Source organism: Neolamprologus multifasciatus, chromosome 11 (genome assembly GCF_963576455.1).
Source record: "Neolamprologus multifasciatus chromosome 11, fNeoMul1.2, whole genome shotgun sequence".
NCBI lineage: Eukaryota > Metazoa > Chordata > Actinopteri > Cichliformes > Cichlidae > Neolamprologus > Neolamprologus multifasciatus.
The window spans coordinates 4,200,524-4,223,418 of NC_140449.1; the positions used below are offsets into that span (position 1 = coordinate 4,200,524).

At 44.0% G+C, this 22,895-nt stretch overlaps 1 protein-coding gene across 1 annotated transcript; it reads left to right on the forward strand.

Annotated features, from left to right (window-relative positions):
* The first annotated feature begins 432 nt into the window (after positions 1-432).
* On the forward strand, positions 433-20,187 carry sim1a (SIM bHLH transcription factor 1a). Its single transcript, XM_085176472.1, has 11 exons — positions 433-1,255; positions 4,141-4,223; positions 5,221-5,310; positions 5,386-5,494; positions 5,575-5,660; positions 7,043-7,242; positions 8,510-8,616; positions 9,157-9,304; positions 12,970-13,123; positions 15,564-15,951; positions 17,908-20,187. The coding sequence occupies exons 1-11, from the start codon at positions 1,081-1,083 to the stop codon at positions 18,600-18,602; spliced, it is 2,235 nt and encodes a 744-aa protein (XP_085032598.1). The 5' UTR covers positions 433-1,080; the 3' UTR covers positions 18,603-20,187.
* The last annotated feature ends 2,708 nt before the right edge of the window (positions 20,188-22,895 follow it).

A 22,895-nucleotide genomic window follows, 5' to 3' on the forward strand; every position in this document is an offset into this window, starting at 1 on the left:
CTCGTGTCTCTGCTGAGGTGAAGCGACTTCTACAATTTACACGTTTAGAAATCCTCGTATTCAAAGTTTTTCTGTGCTGAGAAAACAAAAATGCATCACTGTCCCTGATCCGGCTTTGACATCCCTCAAATCGCCATGTAGACCACAGATGTGGCCTGTGGCGATAACAAACCAAATAAATAAATACAAAATAAACAAATAAATACAAATGAATGAATAAATAAGCAGATAAATGAATAAAATATGAATATAAAAAAATGAAAACCCAAAAGACAAGATGCATGTGAATAAAGAAGCTCTCACTGTCGCTGTTAGAAAACTTTTTAAGCAACATTTTCTTCTGTTTTTATTTTTTGTAGATAATAAATATTTTAATAAAGTGTGTGTATATATATATATATATATATATATATATATATATATACACACACACACACACACACACACATACACACGGCGGTTTTAATGCTGTTTCCCAGGAATCGTTGGAGCCTCAGGACAGAGGTGAAGTTGTTCAGTAGCCAATCTCCTTCCTCCTGGAGGCCTCGGTACATAGACTAACCAATAGGTATGCGCGCAGTCGTCCAATAGCAGCAGGCCTTCGTGCCCACGGCACAGAGCAGGCTGTGGATGCGCCGCCAGAAAATCACACGGGATGGAGGATGTGCGCGTGCGGAGCTTTCTTGGAGACCGCGTGAAAACCAACAGGTTAGAAAGTGAGGTGAGCGGGAACAGCTGTCAGCGTCTCTGCGGCCCTCTGAGTCCTCTACCCACTCGTGGAGCTGTTACACGCAGACTGATCGCGCCTGTGAATAAAATAAATTATTTTTGAGTTTATTATTATTATTTTGACCCTCGCAGGGCCTTCTGTGCGCGGCGCTCCGAGGTCTCAGCGTGATGAGTCCACGGCTGAGCTTTCAGCTTTGAGCCTCACGCGGACAGGAGTAACCGGGACCCGTTCACCGTCAGCCCCGAAGCACCTGGAAGTATGGGCGGGAGTGCACGCGCCAGCGACGTATAGGCCGCGCGGAGGGAGCCGTCTGCTTTGCTATGAGCGTGGATCGGCGCTGACGCAGAAACATGAAGGAGAAGTCGAAAAACGCGGCCCGGACGCGCCGGGAAAAGGAAAACAGTGAGTTTTATGAACTGGCCAAACTGCTGCCGCTGCCCTCCGCCATCACCTCCCAGCTGGATAAAGCCTCGATCATCCGGCTCACGACCAGCTACCTGAAGATGAGAGTGGTCTTCCCCGAAGGTGGGTGCGCTGCCTTTAATAAGTAATGAAGAGAGAATCATACTAATAATAATCACAGCACGGTAAATAAACTTGTGTTTAAAACTGTTACGTGGATTTGTTACACGAGCGTCTCTTTATTCTGTTTGGTCTGTGAACGTTTAACAACAACAAGAAGCACATTTTTCTTCGTGCGTGGGTATTTTTATTTAATTTCTAATATTTTTAATTAAATATTTTTAAATCAACTTTACTTTTTAAATTTGTTCAGAAAGCAAACGTTACATTTCACAGCAGATCCCAAACTCGGCACAGTGGAGTTTTTTTCTGTGAGTAAATATCCCGCTTCATCTAACAGCTCGCTGTGGTGAAATAAACACGGCCTCGAGGCTTTCACTCGCGTGTTTCCATATATATTCTGGCGCTTTGATTTTTCAGGAATCATAATGCTGCTGACTTTTTAATATTCTGATCAGGAAAAATAGAATTTAGTGGAAACGAAATCGAGATTGTGGGGTCTGTTTCTCCGTGGGGTCCCCGTCGGGCCTGGCCGGTGTGGATGGAGCTGACTGGAACATGATCACCGTCGGTGTGTTCCAAACTGGGAGGCACTGGTTTCACATAATGCAAAATAACGTCCAACTGGACTTTGCTTCAAACTGCTCCCACGATCACGCTCGCATTCGCTGGAAATGGATCTTTATTGAATATAAATATGAGCAGAATCACTGTGGAAAGCGGGGCAGTCGTGGGATGTATTCAAAGCAAAATCACAGACAGTGATGTAATTCAGGACAGTCGGTAACCGCGACTCTGTGAAGGTCAACAGATTGAAGGAAAAATATCTAATAGATGAAAAAGCTCAGTCTGGAGGGATGAACGTCATTAAAACACACCCGTCACTTCCGTGGGATGACAGTGACGAACACGCTGATCCTCGGTCTGCTTCAGGTCTGATGGTTATGAAGACACCAGCAGTGAGTCCGTGGGACTCTGTCACCTGGAAGAACACGAATGAATGAATCAACATAGAGGCATCACGCAGAACTACTGTGGACCCCGTGGACCCAGAGCGTGGCATAAATGTCGCCACAGTAGCAGAGCCAGAGTTGTCCTCAGTTTTTCTAAGGCCACACGCACCGCACATGAATAACCGTGTGGCACAGTCACCCCATCCTGCACGCGTGGAGGATGTCTGCGTGTTTTTACTGTTTCCATTTAATTAGCTCGTGTCTGAGCTTCAAAAACGCGTCAAATAAAGGAAAGCATGACGGGAAAAATGTTCCTGCTTCTTTCTAACCGCCTCGTCAGCGCGTGGCTCAGAGTCCAAATATTATTCATCAGATTTTTAAAAACATTCCTGCTGAAGTTTTTCATTATTCCCGTTTGTTTACACTAATTGGCTGATTTCACATTAAAGCTTCACACAGTGCAACCAAACTGTGCTCATAAAGTTTGTCTCTGTGTAACTGTTGGACATGAAATTATTTTACGTTTTTAATGTCACCAATGTGAGACGCTTATATTTTTAAATGTATTATAATAATATATTTTTAATTAATTATGTCTTTACTCGATTTTTATTTAAATATTATATATATTTATGTTAAATATATATAATATATTTATGTTAAATATATTATATTATATAAATATATTATATATTATATATTATATTAATAATATATAATATATAATATATTTATATATTATATATTATATATTATTAATATAATATATTATATATTATATTTTATTATAAAATATAATATAATATATTATATATTATGTTATATTATAATATATTATATATATTCAACATAAATATATAATATATTTATGTTGAATATAGATCGTGTATAAAACAAGCAGCTGTTCGTATATTTATATATACACAGGTATATATTTGCATTGTTGCCGATAAATCTGTTTGTTGGTTTTTAAGGTAAAATGTAAAAAGCTAGCGCGTGAGAGGGACAATAATAATAATACAAAATATCCTGATCTCTGGGTCACGGTTCGTGGGTTTATCCGCAGAGCGCACCCCACGCTGACAGGCCTGTTGTGGAGTCTGCCCCTCGGTGATGGTAGCGTTACAGTGGCGTCCCCACGATATCAGGAAGCTGTCCGTGGAAATACTTTACGATAACCCCGGGTCAGTTTCTTGTGTCCGTTTCTTCCGAACAATCAGAATTCATATTTCTGTTTCTGTGACGTGACGACCATCCGGGCCTGCAGCAGCGTCCCTCCGCGTGTTGTTTTTGCTGAACGCCGTAAATCATTTCAGTGTTTTTACTGAGTTTCCGTGGACGTTGATATTTCGGTCTGTGCACTGGGTTTATTTGACTGTGTGTAGTCACGCAAACGTGAAGCGGCTCCGGTCGCTGCACGCCGTCTGTTTGCTCTGCAGAGCGGGCTTTGCATGGAAGTGCGCCCCGCTGCCGCAGCTGGGCGCGCCGGGCCCTGCGACGCGCGCCGGGCCTGCGCGCTTCTGTCTGCGCGCTTCTGTCTGCGCGCTTCTGTCTGCGTTTGAGGGGCTCGTGGAAGTATTTTCCCGATCCTTCACTTATTTTGGGCTTCGCTGTATTTTTAGCGCTGCGGGCCACAAACTCCAGACTTAGAGTTTAAACTGGGCAGATTTTAAGGAACATTTGGAGTCCCGTTTAATTTCAGAGATGCCTTCGCTTTCCGCAGAATTAGCAGTTCACTTATGGAAGTAAAGACTCTTGTTTGTCCGGACATATGCTTGCTGTTGATCGGAGCGGATCATGGGAAAGCCGTTTATAGGGCGCAGTTTGGTTGTTGTCAGTGCTCCCAAACTAAAACTGTGATGAGTTGTGTTATTTATCTGGAACAAAGAACAAACTGCGTGTTTTTTACACTTACCTGTTTTGGCTGATCCGCAGGCCTGGGGGAGTCCTGGGGGCACGTTAGCCGCAGCAGCTCTCTGGATGGGCTCAGCCAGGAACTAGGCTCCCACCTCTTACAGGTACTCACTGCTATCAGTACTGCTACTTAAACTGCATGTGCACTTTATTATTATCGTTGTTCAGCCTGGCAACGCAGGTTTGTTGGGGGTCGGGTGGCTGCTGCCACATGCCTCCTGCTGCCTTCATTCTTGTGCTTTCAGTGTGAAATGAGCTGAACACATTCGTGGTCACGCACAGAGCCTGCAGCCTCTCCATCAGCCGCAGCACAATGGAGCCGGGCTGTGTGCGGCTGCAGGCTGAAGCAGAGGGTAGCTCGCCTCGATCAGTCATAACGACAACGGAGGAAACACGTGAACAGCGCTGGCCCTGCATGAGAAGCAGCACAGCAACAATAGTAGTTGTTCCTGATAAGTGTGCAGTGTTTCCTATTTGTTGATACGTTTTTAGGTGAACAGCTGAGCATCTAATGCAGGAAATACTGGAAAATCTAACAGTAACACGAGGAAACAGGGAATGGTTTTCCAAAGGCAGCTTCCATCATGACCACACAGCAGGATCAATAGTTTAAAAACATTTGAACACAGAGTCAACAGGTACATGGATTCTCATTACGCTGCATGAGTCTGAGCTGGAGGGTCTTCATGATGCTGAGGTTTTAATAACCACGTGTAGATTTCCAGCCATGCTAGTCTCCAGTTTTAATCCTGGGAACATGTCACGTTAGGTTCAGGCAAACCAAACGAGCTGACAAGCCTGCTAACACAGACCGGAGGGAAAACATGCAGAATTTCTTTTTCCAGAGTGCACGGAGGCCGCGTTCTCCTCGTGCATGAAGCCGTCTTTGTCTCTAACAAGTCAAGTCTGCACAGAGCTGAGGAGGAATGCAGCCACAGCCAAGTTTCATCAAAGCAGGGAAACAGTCCGACTCCACCGTCGTAATTGGCCCTAAAATGTGCAGCTACACAGAAACAGATGATCACACAGATCCAACTAAAAAGAGAAACTGCTTTGTACCTGTGCAATAACACCTTTTCTACCCTGTACCGTTTCTTCCAGACGTTAGATGGCTTCATTTTTGTGGTTGCTCCTGATGGGAAAATCATGTACATATCAGAAACAGCGTCAGTGCACTTGGGCCTGTCACAGGTTGGTCTGACACACCTGATGTGGTCGCTTCCCCCTGATATGTCATAGCTGTGAGCTGAATGTTCCTTTCAACAGGTAGAGTTGACAGGAAACAGCATCTACGAGTACATCCACCCAGCAGACCACGATGAAATGATAGCGGTCCTCACAGCGCACCAGCCTTACCACTCCCACTTTGTCCAAGGTAACCAGCCATCTACACGTGTCCTCTGTGTACGGCATCACTGTGCAGCTCAGGTCATGTGAGCTTTTATGTCTCTGCAGAATATGAGATGGAGCGCTCCTTCTTTCTCAGAATGAAGTGTGTCCTTGCTAAAAGAAATGCTGGTCTCACCTGTGGAGGCTACAAGGTAACAGAGTGCTGCTGCCCTCGTCAGCCACACAACAGCAAACTTTCAGAGTTAGCGATGACAGGAAATAATGTGCACACACACTCGAGCTCAAACAGACGTGCAGCTTTTAGGAGCACACAAGTGTTCAGTGAAGGACAATGACATGCACATATGTACGTGTAGCTCTGGAAGATAAACCACCACATATCCCAGCACAGGCCAACCCTGCAGTAATATGGCTCGAGAGTTGTAGAGTAACACGTCTGCTGGCCAGCAAGTCGTACTGACTGCAGTGTGCTGCTGTGGCAGCGACAGCATCCACGTCATGTTGACCTCTGTCCAGTGTTCTCGTCTCACAGGAAAGTCGAACACACTGAAACAACGTGAAAGAGCACAAAATTCAATTCAATTCAATTCAACAAATGTCGCCTCAAGGCGCTTCATAGATACAGAGAAAAACCCAACAATCATATGACCCCCTATGAGCAGCACTTTGGCGACAGTGGGAAGGAAAAACTCCCTTTTAACAGGAAGAAACCTCCAGCAGAACCAGGCTCAGGGAGGGGCGGGGCCATCTGCTGTGATTGGTTGGGGTGAGAGAAGGAAGACAGGATAAAGACATGCTGTGGAAGAGAGACAGAGATTAATAACAGATATGATTCAATACAGAGAGGTCTGTTAATACATAGTGAGTGAGAAAGGTGACTGGAAAGGAAAAACTCAATGCATCATGGGAATCCCCCGGCAGCCTACATCTATTGCAGCATAACTAAGGGAGGATTCAGGGTCACCTGGTCCAGCCCTAACTATATGCTTTAGCAAAAAGGAAAGTTTTAAGCCTAATCTTAAAAGTAGAGATAGTGTCTGTCTCCTGAATCCAAACTGGAAGCTGGTTCCACAGAAGAGGGGCCTGAAAACTGAAGGCTCTGCCTCCCATTCTACTTTTAAATACTCTAGGAACAACAAGTAGGCCTGCAGAGCGGGAGCGAAGTGCTCTAATAGGGTGATATGGTACTACAAGGTCATTAAGATAAGATGGGGCCTGATTATTTAAGACCTTGTATGTGAGGAGCAGGATTTTGAATTCAATTCTGGATTTAACAGGAAGCCAATGAAGGGAAGCCAAAACAGGAGAAATCTGCTCTCTCTTTCTAGTCCCTGTCAGGACTCTTGCTGCAGCATTTTGGATTAGCTGAAGGCTTTTCAGTGAGTTTTTAGGACTTCCTGATAATAATGAATTGCAGTCGTCCAGCCTGGAAGTAATAAATGCATGAACTAGTTTTTCACTCTGAGACAGGATATTTCTAAAACCTGACATCAGGTCACGGCCTCAGCTCGTCAAACATATCACGGCCCTCCGTGTGACTGATGTTGTTACCTGCTGTGTCCGCTTGGCCCAGGTGATCCACTGCAGCGGCTACCTGAAGATTCGACAGTACAGCCTGGACATGTCTCCGTTTGACGGCTGCTATCAGAACATCGGGCTGGTGGCTGTCGGCCACTCGCTCCCGCCCAGCGCCATCACTGAGATCAAACTGCACAGCAACATGTTCATGTTCAGAGCCAGTCTGGACATGAAGCTCATCTTCCTCGACTCACGGTACGTCCGCTCAGCGTCTGCAGCTCACAGAGGCGTGTGTAGGTTGGCCCTTTCCTGATCTCTTAGCTTTTACACAATTGTTTTCACACACGAACGACCCGCCTGAGATGTTAAAGCGAGGCCAGAACGTACGTTTGGTTTCTTCTGAGTGTTCAGACGTGGACGTGAGCTTGACTGATAGCAGGATGTTCTTACATAGAGCACAATTTATGGTTCCATCAGTTAGGACAAAGACCTCCATCTGTAACTGACATGCTGTGTTGTACCACATGTATGGGACTCAGACGTTCCCCAAAGGTCAGCTTTTGTATTGTTTTCCCCAAAGTCTTGGGGACCATCAGAGTGTCTTTGTGTTGTTGTTGTTGTTGGTCAGCACAGAGTTTGCCGTACAGCTCTCCCACAGACACCAATAACTGAGGGAAGTGAGGCCTGCTCTTCTTTAGATGTTGCTCTGAGTTCGTTGTGACCTCCTGGAGTCACGGATGTGTTCTTAGAGTCATGTTGGTTGGCCAGACACTTCTGGGAAGTTTCCCAGTTGTTCCCAGTTTTCTCCACATGTGGATACGACTCAGCGTCTTTCATTGGAGTCACAAAGCTGGCTTTGTGACGCCTTCCAGACTCAAAGATGTCACTGGCTTTGTTTCCTTAGACCTCAGCTTTCAGAAACCAGGAAGGGGAAGTACTCAATCACAGCATTTGTTTTTGGTATTTGCTTGATACACGTTTGTGTGAGGGCCTGTAGAAATACAGAAAGTACGATCAAAGAAAACACCAGCAAATTAAAAAAAGCACATAAAACACAACAGAAACGAGTTTCTGCAGACAGTCTGTGCAGGAGTGACGGATAGTAAACATTTATTTACAGTCATGGGATTTTTTTCTTCATCACAGCACAAACGTTCCTCTTTTTGCAGCGTCTCAGTGCCATCAAGTTCTTCACTTGTCCTTTATTCAACTTTTTCAACTTTTTTACTTCCTTTATGTTTGTTTTTCTATTTGCTGCTGTTTCCTTTGGTTGCAGTTCATCTGACCTCGTAGGGCCATTTATACTTGATAGTGTGTGTGTGTGTGTGTGTGTGTGTGTGTGTGTCAGCAGTACTTGTGTTAGTAATGCTGTGGGGACATCAATCTGTTTACATCGTGAACATTCTTACATTTCATAGTAAAGTTTAAAGTTTGAGTAGAAAAAGGAAACAAAAGTTGTTGTATTTAGAGTGAGTCTCTGCAAATGATGAGATGTGTGTGTGTGTGTGTGTGTGTGTTCCAGGGTTGCAGAGCTGACAGGCTATGAGCCTCAGGATCTAATCGAGAAAACTCTCTATCATCACGTCCACAGCTGTGACTGCTTCCACCTGCGCTGTGCTCATCATTTGTGTGAGTTAGTTTGTTTTACCATCTTACACAGACACACACACACACACACAGACACACACACAGACACACAGACACAGACACATAGACACACACACACACAGACACACACACACACACACACACACAGACACACACACACAGACACATAGACACACACACACACACACACAGACACACAGACACACACACACACACACACACACACACACACACACACACACACACAGTATAATATGGTGTAACAGTGTTACAGCACTATTGAACAGATGTTCCATAAACACATTCGTTGTTCATTTAGACAATAAGAGCACCAAACAATACAAAAGTAAATAAACACATGTTTTAGTTCCAGTTGTTTTAGTTCCAGTTGTTTTAGTTCCAGTTGTTTTAGTTCCAGTTGTTTTAGTTCCAGTTGTTTTAGTTTAGATCTTCGTGTAATTCCACCCTGAGCTGTAATTTGTTGCTACGATGTGAACATGTTCGTATCTTTTGCTGTAATTTGTTTCTCTGACCTGTTGTTTTCTGGCTCTCGTGTTTCAGTGCTGGTCAAAGGTCAGGTCACTACCAAGTACTACCGTTTCTTGGCCAAGCATGGCGGCTGGGTCTGGGTTCAGAGTTATGCAACCATCGTCCACAACAGCCGCTCATCCAGACCTCACTGCATCGTCAGCGTCAACTATGTTCTCACGTGAGTCTCTGTAGCAGCTCCCAAACACTCAGCTTCCTCTGTGAGACACGGTTCAAGATCAGACTGATGCTCAGAAGACTTGTTGGAACAATTAAGGCTGTATCTGATGTTGCCAAAGATCACATGAAATATCCCTCAGTATCATCCGGTGATGAAGATGGCATGCAGCATGAGGAATAGATCTGAGGGAAAGCTCTTTGTTTGATACAGACAGCAGGATATTTATCGCTCAGCTGGTTACAGTCTGCATTTTGATCTATGCAAAAGACAAAGCTAACGGGTTAGCAGCGCTTATTTAATGACTATGATGCTCATGAATTAGTAGAAGAAGAAGAACCACTTTCGTGGTCGTGAGACTGACAGCAAGAGCACAGCGTTACACTGTCAGTCAGTCGGGAGGACTGCAACGTCACAGGTGAACGCACATTTGTTCTGTCAGAAGCACTCATCTACACGGATGCAGAAAAATAAAAATGGTCAGATGAGACGTAAATGGACTGATGTACGAGGACATTTATACTGTTTATACTGACCACTCAGCCGCATCGCTGTGATTGGTTGGGGTGAGAGAAGGAAGACAGGATAAAGACACGATAAAGACATGATAAAGACATGCTGTGGAAGACACAGAGATTAATAGCAAGTATGATTCAGTAGAGAGGTCTGTTAATACAGAGTGAGTGAAGAAGAAACATTTTCCTTCAGTGTCGCCTGCTCTGACGAATATATATATTCGTCAGAGCAGGCGAATATATATATGTATAATATATATATATATATATATATATATATATATATATATATATATATATGTATATATACATATATATATATATATATACATATATATGTATGTATATATATATATATATATATACATACATATATATGTATATATATATATATGTATATATATATATACATATATATATACATACATATATATATATACAAAGATATATATGTATATATATATATATACGTATATATATATACATATATATATATATGTATATATATATATATATGTATACATATAATGACTATAAAATGACTGAGTGAGAACAGTCACAGGTGTATTTAACGTGTGTCCGTGGAGACGCTGACATGTTGACATGCAGAGTCTTAAACTGCTGCAATATCTGAATTGACTTTTAAAACATTTTTGATGCTGAAATTAATGAAAGTGACAGTACATGTTAACTGCACATTAACTGCACGTTCACTGCACGTAGCCCCATGAACAGATGCACTACATGGTTACAGTGCAGAGTTTAGGACGCTCCATGAACCCACTGTGAAATCTTAGTGCCTGAGAGACAGAGAACAGTGACTGTACGCTGATGTTTCATTCTCCTCCACTTTACTTAGTGTTTAGCTGCTAGCAGCACTCAGCACACACCAGGAAACACAAAGCAGATGAATATATGTGATCTCTCTCCTGCTCAGTCTCTGCTCAGGACGTCTGTGGCACTCCTGAGAAACCAGTATAAACCTCTGTAATTCCACCCAGTCTGCTGTCACCAGTGTTAGGCTTCTTACTCAAAGAATATTACTCATTGTTTTGAAGTAATCCATTACATTACTTAATTACTCCCTGTAAAAGGTCATTTGTTACACTTAAATGGATTTTGATGTTTGACAGCTGCCAGTAAACAGCCTCAGGTTACAGCAGGACACACTGATGAACACACAAACATCTTTCTTTAGCACCAGCTCAAAGCAAAGCTGATAAAGCTGCTGAGATTCTAATGTGGAAACAAAGAAGTGGAGGCGCTGCAGGTGCTCATGTCTCTGCTCTTTGCCTGTGAAGGACACAGAGCTGCAGCACGTCTGCCTACGACCAGTCCTGCCAGTCATATTTTGAACAGGACGGGTTGATTTGGACACGTCTGGTGATTCTTCAAGCCCAGGTCCAATTAGTGCTGTGTGTGAATCACTGAAACTGAAGTGCAGGAGACGTCAGTGTTTTCCATGCAGGTGGAGTGAAGCAGCAGGTGTGTCCAGGGCAGGTCTGCTGTCTGTGCTTTGATAACATTGGTCCTGAGACGCTGTGCAAACAACAGCTATTCTCTGGAGGTTAATTGAGATGTTTGTTAAAGCCTTGTTTTCAGAATCAGGCCGTCTAACTCAAGTTTGTCCCTTTTTCTTTTATTATTATTGTTGTTCCTTTGAAACAAACGATCAGGATTTCTCTCAGAAACCATAACTGTGTTTTTTCCCTCGTTCTGATGACAGAGACATTCCTGTGTTATCAGTAGATATGCTGGTGATGTCAGAGTGTCTGAGTCCTTTGTTGGCTGTTACCTGCAGTCAGTCTGGCAGGTGTAAAGAAAGCAGCTGACCATGCTGGGACCATCAGGCCATAAACACACAGTCAAATGCTTGTTCTTGAAGCCGATCAGTGCCGACATGAGCCGCTCTCTCTGTCAGTAACTAAAGGATTTCCTTTATTTATTATTTACTGCCCCGATGTGTGTATTTCACAGATGTACAAGAGCCTAAATGAATGAATAAGGCCCATAAAAAGCCTCCATTAAGCAGCTTGACTTACTGCATTTACAAGCAAAGAACAGCTTGACACACGTTTGCTGCACGTCCTGCATCGCAGCCCTGACGGCTTCTGTTTACGGCCTTTTAATTGATATCTTGTAAAGATGATGAGCATTTACGGCCCCAGCTCGCTGTAAAGGGAACGAAGCCTCATAAGGCTCATTTCTCCTCTTAATATATTTTCTTATGTAGTGATGATGGAGAAGAAGCCGCGTGGTCCTCTCGCTCTGTCTGATTTTTCCACGACAAAAGGCAGCGATAAGGAGCGCGCAGGCTTTTGTGGAGTGTTGCTATCAGCAGCAGAGCTGGTTTGCCCCGTAGCTTTGGTCACACAGCCACTGATAGCAGAGGTGATGAGGATACTTCACCTGCATGTGAACTCCCACTGACCTCTACACCTAATACCTCCACTTGACAGTAATTTAGCAATTCTTTAAATGTCTGCAGCAAATGCATGCGACCGCAGCAGCTCTGCTGGGTGTTTCAGTCTTTAAACCACTCTGTATGAAGAACCACAGGAACACGTTCACATGAAAGGCACTACAGCTGGGAAAAGATCAAATGTGGGATTTCTCTGGGATGCCCGGCAGAGCCGCTGCGTATGCTCCTCTTATTTTAGGATTCTCCAAATGTAAGCGAAGCACAGCCTGTGTGTCTGAGCTGTGTTTACAGAGACTGAGACAGAAGAGAGATCACTGTTTGTCTCAAATAAACTGTGTAGAGGTTTTCTGTTGTCTCGAACTCCATTCATCATCCATGTTGAGAACACTTTAGCAAGAAATCAATTCCCATTTCCCAGCAGTGGGACGCCAAGTTTGTCCTGCGGGTCTGATTGAGCGAGATATAACCTTTAATCTGCCGGTGTATTCAATTGGCCGCCTCAGTGGATCCCTCTGGTAACACAAGCAGCTCCGGTTCTTTCAGCACCACCCAAAACCTGCAGACACATCGCTCGGTCTCTCACATCACTCTAACTGCTCAACAGATGTTATTGACTTTTTGCACCCAGAGAAAATGCAGCTCATCGCCTTCTTTAATAAATAGTCTTTACATGAGAAGCTCTCCACATCTATGCACTGTACCTCTGGGCTTTTCTGCTTGTGTGTCTTTAGGGAGACAGAATATAAAGGCCTCCAGCTTTCTCTGGACCAGCCCACATCCAAGGCCTCGTTCCCCTGCACGAGCAGCCTCACAGACAACTGCAGAACTGCCAAGAGCCGAGCATCACGGCCCAAGAGCAAAGCCAGGCTCTCGCCATATACACAGGTGAGTGCAGGTCTCAGAGTGAGGTATGAACACGTTACTGCACTGCTGCCTGGTTGGGACGTGGGAGCAACGCTGCAGCTGCGCTCCTTGCTGAAGGAGACAGTGTGCACCGATAGCAGCAGGCATTGTTAGACCCGGACCGAGTTTTAGATTTAAATAAAAAAATGGAAAAAATGATTTATTATGTCTTTAATTTGTCAGACACTTTTTTGCCACCTCTTCTTTTTCTTCTTCTGGTGCTTTGATCATAAATTTTAGTGGCAGACATCCAGAGACTGGTCTGAACCATTACTCCATCATTCACAGAGTTCATGATCGTGGCTTCAAGAACTGGTTTCTTCTCTCAAACTAGTGACCAGGAAGGAACACATTCATCCCCTGAGACAGCTTCACTAACCAGTTTGGGTCTTCTTCCAGACCTTAGCAATACACTTTCTGAAGAGTCTGTTTCCATGTGGATAACCTGTGTAAATCTACAGGTCTCCTTCTTAGATCTGTACTGAATTAGTCAGGCCACCGAGGGCTGTCAATCTAAGAGAAACTACCAAATATAGTCAGTCGTGATCAGTATGGAGTCGGCTTTGGCTTTATCAAGTTTAATGACACAGTGAGCCAGGGGTGTCGAACTCCAGGCCTCGAGGGCTGGTGTCCTGCAGGTGTAAGATCTCCCCCTGGGTCAACACACTTGAATCACATGATGAAGTCATTACCAGGCCTCTGGAGAACTTCAAGACATGTTGAGGAGGTCATTTATCCATTTAAATCAGCTGTGATGGATCAAGGACACATCTAAACCCTGCAGGACACCGGCCCTCGAGGCCTGGAGTTGGACACCTGTGCCGATTATTAGAGATAGGTTGATCATATTTAAGATCAAAGAATTAATTAATGGCAGGACTTCTTTGAGCAGTTTTGTAGGAATGCGGTCTAAAAGACACGTTGATGGTTTGGAGGAAGTAATTATTGAAGTTAACTCAGAAAGATCAATTGGAGAAAAAGAGTCTAACTTAACATCAATGGTACTAAGAGTAGCTGTAGATAATATTACATCTGTGGGATGATTATTGGTAATTTTTTCTCTAATGATAAAAATTTTATTTGTGAAGAAGTTCATGAAGTCATCACTAGTTAACGTTAAAGGGATGGTTGGCTCAAAAGAGCTCTGATTTTTTGTCAGCCTGGCTACAGTGCTGAAGAGAAACCTGGGGTTGTTCTTATTTTCTTCAATCAGTGATGAGTAGTAAGCTGTTCTGGTTTTGCGGAGGGCTTTCTTATAAAGCAACAAACTATTTCTCCAGGCTAAATGATGATCCTCTAAATTTGTGACACGCCATTTCCTCTCCAGATTACGAGTCATCTGCTTTAGGGTACGTGTTTGAGAATTATACCACGGGGTCAGGTACTTCTGATTAGAGACCTTAGTTTTCACTGGAGCTACAGTATCCAGAGTCGTACGTAGTGAGGAGGTGAAATTATTAACAAGATAATCGACCTCTGTTGGGGTAGCGTTCAGATAGCTGCTCTGCTCTGTGTTGGTACAGGGCATTGACGATGATAACAGTGGCTGGATTATATTCTTAAACTTAGTTACAGCGCTTTCAGAAAGACATCTACTTTGATAAAGTCCACTCTCCACTGCTGTGTAATCAATTATTGTAAATGTAAATGTTATCAAGAAATGATCAGACAGGAGAGGGTTTTCAGGAAACACTGTTAAATGTTCAGTTTCTATGCCATATGTTAAAACAAGATCTAGAGTGTGATTAAAGTGGTGGGTGGGTTCTTTTACATTTTGAGAGAAACCAATTGAGTCTAACACAGGTTAAATGCCATGTTGAGGCTGTCATTTTTAGCATCTATATGGATGTTAAAATCACCCACAATAATTATTTTATCTGAGCTCAGAACTAAATTAGATATAAAGTCTGAGAAATCAGACAGAAACTCTGTGTAAGGCCCAGGTGGACGATAGATGATAACAAGTAAGACTGGTTTCTGAGTTTCACAGCTGGGGTGGACAATGTTAAGCATCAGGCTTTCAAATGAATTAAAAGTCTGTCTGGGTCTTTGGCTGATTAATAGGCTGGTGTGAAAAATTGCTGCCACACCTCCCCCTCGGCCTGTGCTTCGAGGTTTCTGGTAGTTAGAATGACTCGGGGGTGTTGATTCATTTAAACTAACATAATCATCCTGCTGCAACCAGGTTTCTGTAAGGCAGAGTAAATCAATTTGTTGATCAGTTATTAAGTCATGTACTAACAGAGACTTGGAGGAGCGAGACCTAATATTTAATAATCCACATTTCACTGTTTTACTCTTTGGTTCAGATGTGGATACTGTATTGTTCTCCCTGTTCTGGATCAAAGTGCTGTAGCTGAACATCCAGAATCAGCAGTCAGTCTTTGGATCATCCCTTTCTTCCCTCCTCTCACCCTCACAGTATTCCAGCTTCCAGACAGAGCGTTCCGAATCCGGCCAGGACAGTCCGTGGGGCAGCAGTCCGCTCACAGACTCGGCCTCCCCTCGACTGCTGGAGCAGACTGAAGGCGTGGATGCCTCCTGTGTTTACAGGCAATTCTCTGATCCTCGCACACTTTGCTACAACATGTCTGAAGACCAGATCGCCAGCCACATCCACGGTCAGGGTCAGAGCTGCGAGCGGGGGCGGTGCGAGGCGGGCCGATATTTTCTAGGAGCTCCTCCACCAGGCAGGGAGACGTGGTGGGACACCGCCCGCTCCATCATACCGCTGAGCAAGAGCTCGCTGGAGAACTACGAAGACTACGACGGCGGCGTGCCGCACATCACAGCTGTGCACACCCACCACGGTGAGGCCTTTTCTCTCATGGAGCTGTGGCTGTTTAAATCTGCACGGCTTTAGCACAATGAACTTTCTGTTTGGTTTTCTACATGTTGTGACCAGACGTCTCACCTTTAGTCTACGTTCACTCTGCAGGTCTTGATGCTCAATTCTGAGTTTTTGATCAAATCAGATTTTTTTGTCTGCTCGTTCACACTACAAATAAAATGCGACAGCAAACGCGCTCTAGTGTGAACGCTCAAAGCGGCAAAAGAAGACGTCACACACAACGCGCTCTGTTTAGACCCAGACCAACAGTATTGTTTGACTGATGACCTTAATATAAAGACTTCGGACTTTACGTTTCCCAATTTCTGCTTTAAGTTATTTTGTTATTTACATAATAATGTAAATAACCTAATAATGATCCTTATTGCTGTTTTAGAGGAGCGCTGCTTCAAAGGATAGTTGCAGATTTCTGTCAGAATCTGCAGATTATACAGTACAAATAAAATGTTCACGTTTCTCCAACGTTGTCTTCCCAGCAGTTTCACTGACATCTACACCGGATGGTCAGGAAGCGTTCGCGATGTCTTCTCCGGCGCTGATAATTGGCGTCTGTCTTGTGTCAGTGACGTAAAAGACGGATTTAATGCGACATGACCATCAAACAGCAGCTTTCTAAAACATCAGATATGTATCGATTCAGAACCACATACGAAAGTGACCCAGATCGGATTTGAAGATATCGGATTTGTGCCGTTCACACTGTCACACCATGATCGGATAGATGGTCGCATAGGGTCAAAAAATCGAATTTGATGCGCCTGCAGTGTGAACGTAGCCTAAGTCTCATCTGTCCAAAGCACATACAGCCACACTGACATGTATTTGTTAATAAGCCATACTGCTTCAGGCTTTTTCTAACTATGCTGCCCTAACATGCAAACTGAGGCTCAGATGGAGTTCACACACACACACACACACACACACACACACACACACACACACACACACACACACTTTCTGATGATCAGTTAATGAAGTGCATTTGCACCCCTTGGCTGCTCCTAACGAGGTACAGCACATGCAGTGTGGGACATCATGCCCTTTGGGTTTGGCTGAGGACACCTGTATCTACACCTGCATGATAGCATATGTAAGGCTGCTCCGCCTGCAGCTTCTCTGCTGCTTGGAAAAAAGAGAGAGATTGTGTCTTGTCTGCTTACCTGCTCACTCCAAAACTCCATCTCCAGGTCAGTGTCCAGTATGTCAGTGCCATCATGGTGAGCAGCTCAGGGTGTAGCTGGCCAGAGCCCTCACACGCTCCGCTCAGCAAACCCATAGAAGCATTCAGCGTGGTCAGCCCAGTTAGCTGTGGGAGAATCATTTGATCAGTACACCTCAACACTGTCTTCACACATGTGATATGTTTCTGCAGAGTTGAGCTCCAGAGCTGGCGACAAAACGCACAAGCTTTGGACTCAGGCAGTGATCTCCTCATGTGGACAGTGCTGCACAAAACTGGGCTCACATTGTCCTTGTAGTGAGGAGAGAGTGCAGTTCTGAGGACAGAGGTAAACTGAGCTAAACAAAAACTGCACAGCAGACATGAGCTGTGTGGTCAGCTGAGCAGTGTTGGCTAACACCAGCCGGGGTCACATGGGCAGCAGCAGAGCTGCAGGTGTAGCAGGGTACAGGTGTTAGTGAGGGGAGGAGCACAGGAACTGAGTGATGATGGTGATGACAGCCTCACATATATGATCATCTGCAGTAAAGCCATGAGTACACGTGTCTTCAGCCAGGATCCGCGTGATGCTCCTGTGTGTGCTGAGTGGATGGTCACATGACTGTCGTAGGTCTGAATAGTTTTGGTGTTTGATGCAGGCGATGACTGGCAGAGATCTCAGTGGAAGAAAGGAGCAACCTTAAGCTTACAAATTCTTATTCATGCTTCCTCTGCTGTCACTGCTTCCCTCTGCAGGCAGGGGCTGGGATGAGGAGAGCGCGGTCAGCTCACCAGACGGAGGCTCAGCCAGTGACTCAGGGGACCGCTACCGAGCCGACCGCTATCGCTGCAGTCCACAGGAGCCCAGCAAGATCGAGACGTTGATCCGAGCCACGCAGCAGATGATCAAGGAAGAAGAAAGTTGCCTGCAGTTACGCAAAGGCCCCGAGGCCTCGCTGGGGCCAGCAAACGGACTGCCCAAGGGCCCCGGGCCCTGCTTTACGCCCGAGTATACTCAAGGGCCTCTGCCTTTACAGACCATGTTGTGTCGAGGTTTAAGTCAGGTGACCAGCCCCACGCCTAGCCCCGCCCCTCAGTCTAAGCTCAACAGTCCAGGTTCAGAGTGTCTCCATAAGCCCAAAGACTACCTCCAGACAGAACTGCCCCCCCTTTCTTTGCAGTTACATCCCTTTGGTCGTGCAGGGGCATGCTCAGGCTCCCCAACACCAGCTCCGGCCCTCTATCCCTCACATACGCGGCCCTACCTGGACAAGCATCCAGCATATTCCCTGGCCGGCTACACTCTGGAGCACCTGTACGACCCAGAGAGCCTCCGGGGCTACTGCACCTCCACCAGCACCGGCTCCACCCCCTACGATCACTTCCGCATACCAGCAGAGCAGAGCACCGGGCGTAAAGGCACATCTGTCATTATTACTAATGGAAGCTAACACAGACACAGTCTGTTTAGCTTCTCCACAGGAGAGACTCACCTGCATCTGTTTTTCACCGTACCAATGAATTCCCAGAGAAAGTTCTTCTAAAATGTCCGATTTGAAACAGGAAGCTCTTTGCGCCCGTGGCTCTTCTGACACTTTTCTCTGGTCCAATCAGAATGAGAGAGAACAGAGTTATGATTCAAACTGGGAGCAGTTCACGTGTTTTGTTAGGGTAGTGAGTTTGATTAAACCCACTCGAGTATCACACGTATTTACACACGGCCTTATAATCGACTGTGGATCGATTTGATGTCATTTAAATGCAGCGCTTCACTCGGTTCACAGACAAACCGAGTGGGCCTGTGGTCTGTTCCTATTTGAAGGCCTTTGAGTCAAAGCTAGAACTCGATAGAAAACGGATGGATTTCCTTTTGGTTTAGCATCAGATCCTGTGTCAGTTTCACTCGTCCACATGGCGATGTGTCTCCATCAGAGACTGAACTGATGGTTTTTTATTCACACTGTTGGTGAAGACACATGGCAGGCTTAGGTTGGGTTGGACATGGAGCAAAGAAACGAGCTTTATTGGTCACATTCACACAGAGTACGACATGCAGTGAAACGGCCGAGCTGCAGCCGTGCTGTTCGGCATGGGGGGGCCTAGCCAGGGCCCTTACTGGATACTGGGAGGGAATCAAACTTGTGACTGGTGTGTGGTCTCACCACTACACTGTCCAGCTGCCATGATGGTTGATCACCTGAAACAAACGAATATGCAAAGCCATTCTCTGTTTTCTCTCACGTTGTGTTCACGGTCATGTTGTCGTCTAGTGAGAACGACACACACTAAATACACCTTTGGAGATGTTTGATTGGCTGACACAGGATCATATTTGAATAGCATCACAGTAAAACGAGCGAACGAGGTTTTGTGCTGCTGTTTAGCAAACTCTAAGTTTGGACTGAGCGCGTGCACAGAACATATGAAGTTTCATTTCCATGACGTTAATCATGAGCGACTGCAGGGCGATTGGTGACCATATGCAAAATGCTGGTGTGCCAGGTCGCTTAGCTAAACTGCATCATTCATCATCCCTGAAGCAACCGTTGTTGCAATTATACATATTTGCACAACAAGACTGGAGTTTGGTTATTGCTGATGAACCTATATTTATACCAGTTTGATTTGTTTGTTTAGTCACAGCCTGAAATGTGCTTCATTTCTTAAAGTTATTTATAGTGTACTGTAAATGTGCTCCAACAGAAAAGGCCATCACATTTAAGCACATGGGCAAAAACAGTATTTATTATATAAATGTTTGTTTATGAGTTTGAAATATAGCTGCAATCAGATCCAGTCTAACTGCTTGTATATTCAGTGTGTTTTTGACTGAGCAAAAGATCAAATAAAAATCATTTTGCACACGTGGATCGTTTGTTCTTTGGATCTGGTTCTGTGAACATAAAAGGATGGACGGACATTCACGAGCAGCCATGAAGAATCAGTTTCCTTAAATTCATGCAGTAGTTTCATTTAGTAAGACTTTTGTTTGTTCACGAGATTAATTCAAAGTACAAATACTTTGTTTGCACACTTTGATGCTGTGAAACAGATTTTACTTGTAATTCATTTCTTCTTTGATGATATTTTAAAGAACAAATGAAAACAAGCATTTTGCAGGCAGATCACATCAGGCAGATCCACTGCTGATGTGATGCATGCGAGAATTTCTCAAACTCTGAAGTGTTGAACACATGTAAGACCACCTGACCGCACCATGCCAGCCTAAATGAATTACAACCAGTTTTCCAAACAGCTTCAGAAATCCGTCTGTTTTCACTACATAATCGCAGCATCGCTGTGAAGTGGCCTGTTTAGAAGAAACAGTATTAAATGTTTACAGTTGGCACACGTATCAAACACACGCTGTGACTTTATGCACATGGAATTTTGCCTTTTGAATTACAGTTGTGATGACATCATGACAACACAAAGTCACTGTTTTAGATGTAAATTCAGATGTGGCCACTAAATAATAACGTTTCACGTGTGATGAACTGTCATCAGTTTTGTGCAAGTTACTTTGAAAAAGTAATTAATTATAGTTACTAGTTCTTCAAAAAATAACTGAGTTAGTAACTGAGTTACAAGATTCTAAAAGTACTTAATTACTTGAAAAGTAACTATTGTGTTACTTAAAAAAAAAAAAAGTTTAACCCTGGGGTCCAGGGTATAATCGGCCATTTTTGACCACACTTGATGTTTCCTCCACATTTCACCTTTAACACGATTTATTTGCCTTGTTTGGTTCATTATTTTCAGCACAGCCTCACGTGTCTGAATTTACAGTTATGTTTTCATTTTGACAAACTGTATTAACACAATTGATCTAAAATCAGACAAAAAACATAAAATCCAAGTAGAAAAAGTTCTATTTTTTACTGTAACAGCCACAAACATGTTTAATTCAATTCAATTCAATTTTATTTATATAGCGCCAAATCACAACAAAAGTCGCCTCAAGGCGCTTCATATATACAGAGAAAAACCCAACAATCATATGACCCCTATGAGCAAGCACTTTGGCGACAGTGGGAAGGAAAAACTCCCTTTTAACAGGAAGAAACCTCCAGCAGAACCAGGCTCAGGGAGGGGCGGGGCCATCTGCTGTGATTGGTTGGGGTGAGAGAAGGAAAACAGGATAAAGACATGCTGTGGAAGAGACACAGAGATTAATAACAGATATGATTCAATGCAGAGAGGTCTGCTAACACATAGTGAGTGAGAAAGGTGACTGGAAAGGAAAAACTCAATGCATCATGGGAATCCCCGGCAGCCTACGTCTATTGCAGCATAACTAAGGGAGGATTCAGGGTCACCTGGTCCAGCCCTAACTATATGCTTTAGCAAAAAGGAAAGTTTGAAGCCTAATCTTAAAAGTAGAGATAGTGTCTGTCTCCTGAATCCAAACTGGAAGCTGGTTCCACAGAAGAGGGGCCTGAAAACTGAAGGCTCTGCCTCCCATTCTACTTTTAAATACTCTAGGAACAACAAGTAGGCCTGCAGAGCGAGAGCGAAGTGCTCTAATAGGGTGATATGGTACTACAAGGTCATTAAGATAAGATGGGGCCTGATTATTTAAGACCTTGTATGTGAGGAGCAGGATTTTGAATTCAATTCTGGATTTAACAGGAAGCCAATGAAGGGAAGCCAAAACAGGAGAAATATGCTCTCTCTTTCTAGTCCCTGTCAGGACTCTTGCTGCAGCATTTTGGATTAGCTGAAGGTTTTTCAGTGAGTTTTTTGGACATCCTGATAATAATGAATTGCAGTAGTCCAGCCTGGAAGTAATAAATGCATGAACTAGTTTTTCAGCGTCACTCTGAGACAGGATATTTCTAATTTTAGAGATGTTGCACAAATGGAAGAAAGCAGTCTTACATATTTGTTTAATATGTGCGTTGAAGGACATATCCTGGTCAAAAATGACTCCAAGGTTCCTCACAGTGTTACTGGAGGCCAAGGTAATGCCATCCAGAGTAAGAATCTGCTTAGATACCATATTTCTAAGCTTTACAGCGCCGAGTACAATGACCTCAGTTTTATCTGAGTTAAGAAGCAGAAAGTTAGCGGCCATCCAGGTCTTTATGTCTTTAAGACATTCCTGCAGTTTAACTAATTGGTGTGTGTTATCTGGCTTCATGGACAGATAGAGCTGGGTGTCATCTGCATAGCAGTGTAAATGTATGCTATGTCTTCTAATGATGCTGCCTAGGGGAAGCATGTATAATGTAAACAGAATTGGTCCTAGCACTGAACCCTGTGGAACTCCATAATTAACCTCAGTGTGTGAAGAGGACTCTCCATTTACATGCACAAATTGGAGTCTATTAGATAGATATGATACAAACCACTGCAGTGCAGTACCTGTAATACCTACAGCATGTTCTAATCGCTCTAATAGGATATTATGGTCAACAGTATCGAATGCTGCACTAAGGTCAAGAAGGACAAGCACAGAGATGAGTCCACTGTCAGAGGCCATAAGAAGATCATTTGTTACCTTCACTAAAGCTGTTTCTGTGCTGTGATGAACTCTGAAACCTGACTGAAACTCTTCAAATAAACCATTCCTCTGCAGATGATCTGTTAGCTGTTTGACAACTACTCTTTCAAGGATGTTTGATATGAAAGGAAGGTTGGAGATTGGCCTATAATTAGCTAAGACTGCTGGGTCTAGAGATGCTTTTTGAGTAAAGGTTTAACTGCAGCCACCTTGAAGGCCTGTGGTACATAGCTGATTA

Excerpts from the sequence above, each read along its gene's own strand:
- sim1a (XM_085176472.1), top strand. The coding sequence starts at position 1,081 with ATGAAGGAGAAGTCGAAAAACGCGGCCCGGACGCGCCGGGAAAAGGAA. Across the intron at positions 5,495-5,574 it reads CCACTCCCACTTTGTCCAAG|AATATGAGATGGAGCGCTCC; the intron begins GTAACCAGCCAT and ends ATGTCTCTGCAG. Across the intron at positions 7,243-8,509 it reads CTCATCTTCCTCGACTCACG|GGTTGCAGAGCTGACAGGCT; the intron begins GTACGTCCGCTC and ends TGTGTGTTCCAG.